Source organism: Protopterus annectens, chromosome 6.part1, assembly GCF_019279795.1.
Source record: "Protopterus annectens isolate FY-2018-M chromosome 6.part1, PAN1.0, whole genome shotgun sequence".
NCBI classification, from domain to species: domain Eukaryota; kingdom Metazoa; phylum Chordata; order Ceratodontiformes; family Protopteridae; genus Protopterus; species Protopterus annectens.
The window spans coordinates 324,221,445-324,232,010 of NC_056738.1; the positions used below are offsets into that span (position 1 = coordinate 324,221,445).

Consider the following 10,566-nt stretch of genomic DNA (forward strand, 5'->3'; position numbering starts at 1 on the left):
AAGCAATCTGTCTAAGAATTAGTTTAAGAGATTAAATTAACTTGCACAATAAAAAATGTGGCAGACACTGTTTTGCAGAATAAAGCATTACTTTTATCACCCAGTATACAGCGAGGAAACAAGTAAATAATCATCCACTCCACTTAACTATATACTATCGAGTCTACTTAACCATACTGTTGACATTCCTCTCTGCAGGATACAGAACGTATGACCAGAAAGATGTCAAAGCAATGCCGCTAACTTTTGGGCTCATTATGAAAAGCAGAACTGTAGTCTGCTCTTGGTAGGATAGCAGACTTGCCAAAGAGGTTTCCTGTGAATGAAACAGAACACATACCTTTACACGTGTGCCTCGCTCTTCATCACTAGGCATGTCTAGTAGTTCGTCAACATCAATCTCTAGTTCTGGAATTGCTTCTTCCTAGAATAAGAGGAAAAAAGGTTGGGACACCAGTTTTGTATACAGTTAACATGGAAATGTAAACCCACACAAGATTTTTTACTTATAAATCTGGGTTCCAAAATATCTACCACAGCACAGTTACTATTAATGCAATAATTGTACCAAAAAGTACACAAGTTACCCAAATACAAAATCTTATTACCAAGTATTTTTGGATAGAAATGCCAGCTGACAATTCCTACATGAATGTGTTTCTTTGGTAAAAATTGAGGCTCCTACCAAAAAGGGAAAAAAAACATAGAAAAATGCTACACCTACTCCTTTCAAGTGTACAAATGTGAGGCATTTCACTTTTTAATAAAGGCACAATTTGACTTAAAGTGACTGTAATGGACTATGTTGGGGAAGTAAGAGTAGACAGTCACAGGATTATGCTCTGAATTTATCAGTTACTCTAGGCCTCTCCATTCTCACAAATTGGCATTTGCTTTGGGTATCAATTACAGCTGGGTTAACTTGCTATGATACAGTGAGAAATTTAATAAAAAAATCCACTACCAGTCACAAACTTGGACTTTACTTTAAACAATGAAGAGAGGATTAAGCGCTTTTGTCCTACGCAATTAGGACTTCTTCAGAATCAATCCACCGAATCCAACAAGACTACTTTTATACCATAAGTAATTGATAAATTAAAACTCACTACTTAAAGGGCTATGCACCTAAAAAACAAGCAATGAAGTGTGTAAGACGATAAAAGATAACGTGTGCAAGCCCATTACTGCATGACCACGTTAAAGTGAGGAATCTGGCAATCGGGGAGGGTTCCAAGTATACCTACTGCACATCCATGTTGACAGGAGTCTGCCAAGATTGTTAGGCATGCTCACATGTGGCCCAAACACCACGCATAGTTCACTGGAAACAGGTTCCTCGGACACAATGAAGTGTTTATACATCCCTGATCTTGCTTGGAATACCTGGAGATTCCAAAGGATGAACTGGAGATGGTTGCCAAAGCTAGTTAACTTGATTAGCTGAGCTTAGATCAGCTTAACACCACCACAACCTTCTCCAGGGCATGTGCCACTGAACAAACCTTACTTTAAAAGCTGCATGTATGTGGATACACAAGTACTTCTATATACATGATTTCAATTAAATAAGACTTCAGAGGAATAAAACCACATAAAAATGCTTTTTCATTGAATAAAGTTTTGAGGGAGAAAGCCCTCCACTACTCCACCTCTTACACAAATACATAAGCCATATATTTAACTAGACCTACAATACACTCTTAGAAAGGCTAAATCCATGGTTGCACAACCATTCTTCCACCACATTTACAGAAAAAAATACCACCATTTAATGTGGTATGGCAAAACTTTCTCCAGAAGATTTCCTTAAAAGAATTTAACAGTCTTCCATAAAACTCCACACCTCCCACAGATCATTCACTACCCACCCCTCCCACAGATCATGCACTACCCACCCCACCACCATTCATTTCCCTCTTCTACTACAAATGCACATATACCAGTCTCTATTCTACTTAAAAATATTTCCACTAACACTCCTGGATCCAACATAAACCTCTGGTTCATATACTACGGCAGAGAGCATGTGTGTGTTCCTGTCCCCCACATATATAATTCAAGTCTCACAAATCATTGCACAGATTTGGAAAACTGCTCTAATTAAACCCATTCTAAAGCAAACCAACTCAACCGCTCACTTACGTGCAATATCCATTTTCCCAATTCTGGGTACACTTCTTGAAAAGATAGTCTACACCCGGTTCTCCCTCTATAAGTAGTACCAAATGCTCTTCTCCAAACATGGATTCTGGCCTGAAAAGTACTATATTACTCTGGTCCCCAACTGATTCTGCTAAATGCAACTCTACAGTGGCCTCCTTACAGGTTCCCTAGTTACAGGGCTTACAAAAGCATTTGACTTTACTGACCACAGTCTTCTCTAAAACAAACTACATGAAACTAGCAGTCCAGATGGTGCTAACTTGTTTAAAAATGTCCTCACGGACAAACTTCAGAGTTAAAACAGAATTCTCCCAATCAGAATCTGCACCTATTCATTCTTGCCCCCACCCATTTTTCCATACTCAATAACCTCGCCATATCCCACTTCATTTACCAATCAGGTCAGTAAAGGACAAATCCAGTCAGACTTGCATGAGGTCAACCAATGGCTCAATTAACCCCCCACCAAGACCAAAACTATACATTTTGGAACTCCAGAGAATATTCACCAAGTGTCTCTCTGACAAACAAAACTAGTCTACGAAGACCAACTCAACCTCCAAATACCTAGGACTATGGCTTGATTAGTCAAAAACTTCTATTTCCAAATAGACAAAGTGACAGCCAAAACAAACTCTCTCCTTTTCTCTGCCAAAAGATTTCCCCGTTTCTATCCTAAACAGCCAATGGCAAATGCGTTCTCATTTTTCAACTTGAATATAGGCAACAAATTGTTTTTTTGGAAGCAAAGCACAAATTGGAAAACTTTGTCACACTCCAACCCATCTCTTATACAAAAACTCACCTGTAGGCATCACTGTATCACCCTGGAAAAAGCCAATATCTACCCATAAAACAAAGATCTAACTTACTTTTTTAGGATCCCAACTCTGTTTACTCCCTCTTGCAGCAACTCATTACCCCTAAAACCAAACTCCACAGCACTGCACATGCTTTCTCCTCTCAGGTACCTACTCTTTGGCAAACTGCCCCCATCAACATTAAGGAAATCAATACTTCTTCCAAATTCAGAATGCAACTCTTAACACTTCATGCAAGCCACTCCTACTGCAACACAGGACATAGCTAACCTAGAGAGTCACTGAAGATTGACCTAGTTTAGAAACTAAAGTATATATTGCACAGTACACTATGCTTGTTCCCTAGAATGCATCTTTTGTTACTGCTTACATCTCTTTGTTTGTGAAATGTTTTGCATTTCCCCTAGGCTGAACCTGAAATTGGTCAATACTGATCAGTGCACTATCCTGTTACTTATTCAATGAAAAGTGGCTTTGACCATTTGATTACACATAAAAAAGCAAAGTTTTAAATGGATTTATGTGCTTGCATGTGTGAGTTAACAGTTGTGGGTTCACACTTTTTAAGATATAATGTAGAACTGTTGCACTTCAGTAACACTTCAATAACAATGCTGCTGTGGAAATCAGCAAGTTTGAAAGGTGCATGTATTCCTGCTCAGTATTCCTGCTCATGTAATTAATATGTTATTCTTTGTTGTGCTCAACTCATCCTTGCAAGTAAGCAGTATTTAGTGCCATGTAGTCACTGATGCAGCAATTCACTCAGAACAGATGATTCGACTCATTTAAGGAGTTATCCCACCCACATTTACAGGTCTGCACCCAAAGGCTCCTCTACCTGCACCCAACTGGCCCACTGATTTCAGAGGGGCAAAAAGGAGGCATTTCCAAGTTAAGTAACAGCCCCAAGGCCAATTTGTTCATGCCCAAGAAGCCCTACTGGCCCACTTGTAATCCAGTGGCAAGAGTTGGGTGGGAGGAAGTGGGCCAGCTTGCCGATTTTGTACTGCAGCCTCTCCCCCAAGGTAGAGCATTCCCCTCCCATATGGCAGTGATCAGTTATGTGCTGCCTCGGAGAATAAGCATGCCTATGCATACAGTGCCTCCAGTCTGCTTTATGTGCAACAGCACTTGGTGTGTACTCCAGCCTAAAAGCCACATGGGTCTAATTTTTAGTGCTTCAGCTGTGCACCACCCAAATGGCTAGCTAGAGCCACCTCTCTTCACAGGATGGGCAAGCCAGCAGTATATGCATGCACTCCCACCTTCCCTGGCCAGCTACTACAGTTGGCTCAGTGGCTACTTAAACTTAGGTCACCTACATATCTCTTCACCTTTTAGTGCAAGAAATCTGGACAAAGACCAACAAAATGGGGGGATAAAGGCCCAAAAATAGGGACAGGTGTTAAATATTGCTCTTACAAAATTAGAAAGTTAAGAGTAACACTTTTTTTTTTAACATACATTTTCTGAAGGATCTGAAGTCTGAAACTCAATGTCATTATTTAGTGACTTTAATCCTCAGATCATACCAGTGATTTGCCAAAACAAATTTTGAGGAACAGAACAAAAATATGAGCCGAAAAAACTGGACAGTTGAGAAGTATGATCACCTGTGCCATAGTCAAACCTTTAGCCATGTATGCCACAGGGCTGGCTAAAGGTGTTCTTTTCCTGTGGGACTGGGATGGACTGAATCACAGAGATGCCATGCTACACAAGTTTATGCTGTGGGTGCCAGCTCGTAATGACTATTATGGCTTTTTACATACCACTCATTCAAATTTACTTTCAACTGCATTTGCAATAGACTGCAGCATCCCCAAGGATTCAGGTACATTAATATATGCAACAGTCCCCTGTACATCAATGGGGGGTACACTTCACCACCAACCAGAGTAATATCTTATGTGAAACAAACAGGGTGGTAGGGGAATAGTAATGAACTATTAGATTTTGCTTAATGGGTTTTTGTACAAGTACCCACACTTGATATCCACTGAACATGTACAAAAGGAAACCCACCTGCAGTACCCTACCAAAATGTGCTGTAGCAGCAGACCCTTCTGCAATAAAAATGTTAATGTGAGCACCTTAGTGATTTCATGTTACACCACTAAGAGCATTTAAATCTACATGACAAAAAGAAAGCAGTACTTCAAAACTCAAGTGCACGATCTCTTTCACTACTGATCACTGGTTCAGTCATGGAGTGCTACATCGTATTAGGTTAAGTCATGGTGTGCTAAACTTTATTAGGTTAAACAAAATGCAAGCAGCAGCCTTTCGCAGTGCACAGCAGTTTCACACCTGTCATTTGCTAGACTAAGTCATTGGCTTTGATGATAAAACACTGTGCACCATACTAGTATTACAGGTTAATTTGCTTAAAGGTATTTCCCCTAGCCACTTATAACTGGAAATGTCACTCCTGCATAATAAAAAATGCTGAAGTGCTGCATCATAAAAATACAATTATTCCACTGCAAGTTGAGTTAATGAAACTTACAACCTATGAGCAAAACTGTCAGGGACACATCACAAAATTTTCGCAGTACTACATGTTACCTCATGTCCTAGCATTATACCTCAGAAACCACACAATGAAACTACAGCGAGAACTCCAACTTCAGCACATCAAATGCTTGCATATGCCACGAACAGATACAGCACAAGTTACATTACACTTAACCTGCTTTACTGCAAACCAACCACAGCAAGTCTCATAAGACATGAAACTCCTGTGCTACAACCACAGCCACACAACATATTTCCTGAGCTGATCACACAGTGTCCAGTAAACAGGTTTTCGAATCACAGTAACACTTTCTGAACCAGTTACAGCAAACATCAGAAGAGCAGCTGACTCAACCAGTGCCTTGTGGCTTGTGCCAGTCCTACGAACTAGCAACCCACTCTCTCAGCTCTTGAAGTGAAGAGCAAACAAAAAATGTCTGTTCTACTGGTACACCATCCAAGTGGCCAGATGCACAATACGCGCCTTCCACCTGCATCAGCCACTAGCCTCACTTTTGTGCCCTGCCCCCACACCTCTTTCCTCTCAAGTAAGAGAGTCTCTTCTTTTAAACTGTAGCAAACTGCTAGCTACAAATATAGCAAACAGGTCCTAGAGTGTATACCCTGCCTAAATGGAGCTCTATGGTGTTCAGGTTTTAGGTTAAAAATCCTTGAAACTGGAGCAAGCAGATCCTACAGTTCAGAGTTCTACAGTGCTCAGGTTTGACAGATTTTAAAAGCCAGTATTACACTAAAGAGCGATCAGTATTATGGATTGCCCTCCCACTCTGCCTTAGCTACGGCTACTAGGCTACTAGTAAACATGTTACAAAAACAGGCAGTTACATTAGGTTCTGTGATAGCCCAATTCACTTAGCACTCTGCTAATGGCACCTCTAGTGTGACATCTAAGGCTACAGGCTTCCACTGCTTAAGTGACCTGGTAACAATTCAAACTGAATTTATTCTATTTTTACTAGCTGAATAATAGTAAAACAACCAAAAGCCAGAAAATATATCTGTTCATTGCTAAATCAATGCTCAGATAGGAATTGCAGTGGTGAATGTGAAGAGTCAAAGAGAAACCAGCCTAAGGAGAAGAAGCTCTATTGAGTTGGTGTAAGCCTCACATTATATGAGACCTAAAAGTATAGAGGGCTGCAGGAAATGGCGAGTATGCAACACTAATGGACAACTGGGGGGAGAATACAGGGCACACAAGGAAAGACCTTGCATGCAGCGCAGACAGTCAACATGTACGCAGTGGTTAGTAAACTAAAAAATGCCATCCGCCTAACATTTTAGGCTACAGAGGATCACAATTATCTGCCTAACATTTTAGGCTACAGAGGATCACAATTAAAGGAAAACTCCACCTTAGCCCTCAAAAAACATTTTTTTTCATTGTATCTTTGTTTTTGAGATATTTTAATGCCTCAGAATCACTCCAAGTGCTTCTTTTACAATTTTAATGAGCTTCTGTCAAAATGGCAGATGATGGGGCCTGGCCTGGTAACGTGATCTTATTTTCTTGCTTTCCTTCCTTCTTCCCAGAATACATTTCAAGTCCTCTTTATAGGACTCATGCCAGACATAAAAGGAAGTGGTGCTATTTTCTCATGCCATCAAAATATAATGGCGGGACTGTGAAGCACTGTCACCTAAACACACCTTCTGTAAAAGAGCTGCTTCTCTGTTTACCCGACTGAGCCTTATTTACCTGTCTGCCAGAGCTTGTTCTATGCTATAAATAGCTGTTAGCTACTTGCAGCAAAAAAAAGCATATAAAAATAGAGTTTTTTTGTAAGAGGAGTCTTTTGTAGTCTTAACAAACTTGATAAACCCTCCCCCATACTAACTCTCACTGCAGTAAAAGATTCCTTGCTGTACATTTACAAGTGACAAGTAGCAGGACTCTCTAGTCTGTCTGCTAGTCTGTCTGCTACTGCCAATGCCTCCACTGTGAGGATTTTTCTCTCTCATGAATGATGCAGACTTAAAATGTGCTTAATTACTTCTGTCATGTTCCCCCCTCCTTTGTTCAGTTTCATATTTATTTATACTTTGGTAACAAGGAAAGTGAATTGGTTCCAGGATCCTTTTCAGCCACAACATAAGCTACAAAGTTATTCACTTATTTTACATTTGTTAACCGGGATAGTCCGACTGGATGCATGCCCAGGGAGAAAAGCTCCACATACAAAAAAAATTGACAGTACATATATAACTGTGTTGTAAGCCACGGTGGAGCAGCGGTAGCATTGTTGCCTCATAGCAAGAGGTTCTCCAGTTAGATTCTCGGCTGGAGCACCTGGTGTATGGAGTCTGCATGCCCTCTCCATGGTCAGGTGGCGTTCGAAAGATGTGTGAATGGACATGCCTTCATTGAAGGATGGGCTGGCACCTCAGCACCGCAAAAATCTACTGCCAATCATTAGCAGACTGGAGTTCCGCTGTGGCAACCCCTAACCGGGAAAAGCCGAAAGAACATACATAACTAGGTTATAAACTTAGGAAACATATCAAAAATATAGACAGAGGATACAAGCAGATAAATAAAAAAAATACTGACAGAAAGACATTGACCAAGATTGTATGTGGAACACAGCCAATGTGTGACCAAGTAAATCCTTGAGCAACATTTACTAGAATGTATGTATACATTAATAATGCTCAACTATACTATGTTTATTATAAATTCATTGTATGCACACATTATATATATATATATATATATATATATATATATATATATATATATTAATGTGTTTATGTATATAGTTCATGTGTACAAAAGTACGAGTGTGTATGCATTTAAACACAGTTAAGAACTTCTGGATTTCCTTTTCTTAGTGTTCTTAATGCAAGGGCACATAGTAAACATATGTTAAAGTAAATTCAGCTGTATATTATGGTTGCTTTCTGACAATGCAAGGGCTGACTCAAGTCAGTGGGAATCTCTTACAATGTATCTGCATGTACCAGATATGCACCCCCCCCGCTGGAAGCATGTCACAAAAAAGCATAAAAGACCTTTTTTTATGAATAGTATCAGTGCACCTAGTTGATAGGGTTTGCCACCTGACTTTCTGCAGTTCTGGCCTGGGGGGGGGGGGCTTGAAAATGGTAAATGCATGCATACTTTACAAGATAAAATATTTAATTTTCTCTGAACGTCACAAATCTTTGCCACTACTCAAGTTATCGTAACACAAACTATTATAAATAACATTTAAAGCTTAGAATTTCGATACTATGTTGCTGCTTATGTAAATTTGTCAGAAGAGGTGGCAATTTCCTTTAAACCCCCTCGACTGATCTAATTGCTTTGTTTTGCTATGAAAAAGGAGTGTTGAGTTCTCCTCCCCTCTGCAATAAAAACAGTGGAAACAATTTCACAGCTTTCTGTCTTTTTTTATATCATCTGCTGTGTTCCTGACATTAGCAGGATTAATTACCAATGTAAGATTGACAGCATAATTACCAATCTAAGATTGACAGCAGTATCTGACAGGGTAAACTACAGATTTAACGGTCTATGATATGATAGGTCATGCAGGTGGAGACTAATTTCTCTGCAAAGTATGCGAGAAGTTGTTTTAAAAAAAAAAAAAAATAGGCGGGCTTTCCCTTCCTTTGACTCCAGTGCAAGGATAAAAGGTTTTAAAAAGTACAAGCACGTTTCTGGTACCTACACACTATTGCTGGAACCATATTATAGGGAGAAGAGAAACCTAACGATTGAGTTACTGTATGAAAGGGTGGAGTGTTCCTTTAAGTTAAACATAATCCAGTGCGCTTCAGAAACTGAATAAAAAATTCGCCTCGTGGATTTTTTGTAAATCCATTTTGGGAACAAACGGATTTAATGACTGCTGATGTCATAATGTGTGGTGCATGAACTTTAATACCTTACCGTGCTCCTCTATGATCTAAGCTTATGGTGTGGTGGTCATCCCCATGGTAGAGAGGAATGAAGCCAGACATATAACAGTAAAGCAGCCAGTTCACTGTTAGATGCAGAAAATGCATTCAAAGTAATAAGAGGCTGACTGCATAGCCACCCACTACTCAAGACTTTGGCCAACTGATTTTCCCCACAGTACAGCTCTCGACAAATACACAAGTATGGGCTGGGCTGCATGATGGAGTCTCATTTCAATGATGGAGTCTCATTTCAATGATGCAACTCTTGTGGGAAATAAAAAAAAAAAAATCAGCCCAGAATCTTATGGGAGCAAAGACCACAGACAATACCCTTAGTATTTAATGACATGCGCATGTTTCCTGGAAACAGACTGGGTCAGAAAAAGCCCATTTTCAGAGGCTGGGGAAGAAAAGCTTTAAACAATGTAACATAGTATACATCTTAGTTGCATATATTCAATGTTATTTAAAAAAGGACATATAAAAAGTAAAAGGCATAAGTAAAAACATTACAAGATAAAGTAATTAAAGTACAATATAAAATACTCCAGTTCATATTTTAATTTTTAGATGTTATACTAGGAATGGGTAAGAGGTTAGGATAGAAATAATGGAAATAGGGAAAGGTAGAGAAGGTAGGGTAATGAACATGTCCGCTATTATACCAGTTTGGAATGTGGGTGCAGAACAGGAATTTTGCATTACAACCATACAGATGAGAGAGAGAGAGAGAGAGAGAGAGAGAGAGAGAGAGAGAGGTCTCAATCATGCAACCAATTACACAAACAACCTGGCTTCTTATGGAAGATCTGCTAGTGGTACTTAAATGCAGGTTCAGTGCCATTACCCTTTCAATCAGCACTCCACCCTTCATCTCTTGAGCAAGATGTGGATCCCAAAACCATACTACAACTATCAAACTTACAGAAGCAGAGTATACATGAACAGAGGTGAAGTGGTCTGCAGCTGTATGTAAGACCACACAAGCTGCATTCAGAGGAACTGTCCAAGGGTTGGTGACAAATCACAGCTTTCAGCTTGTCTGCACAACAATCTGGGACAAAAAATAATTCTGGTGGGACAAAGGGACAGAATATTTTTATTTTGCTTTTCTTTACCAGGTTTGCCCAAC

The 10,566-nt window shown here is 39.7% G+C and overlaps 1 protein-coding gene across 2 annotated transcripts in view; it reads right to left on the reverse strand.

Annotated features, from left to right (window-relative positions):
- PPP1R14B (protein phosphatase 1 regulatory inhibitor subunit 14B) overlaps positions 1-10,566 on the reverse strand; it is a 324,098-nt gene that overhangs the window by 91,995 nt on the left and 221,537 nt on the right. For both annotated transcript variants that reach the window (XM_044075743.1, XM_044075742.1), the window contains exon 2: positions 341-424. In XM_044075743.1, coding sequence (XP_043931678.1) covers positions 341-424 — 84 coding nt within the window. The remainder of the gene's footprint in view (positions 1-340; positions 425-10,566) is intronic.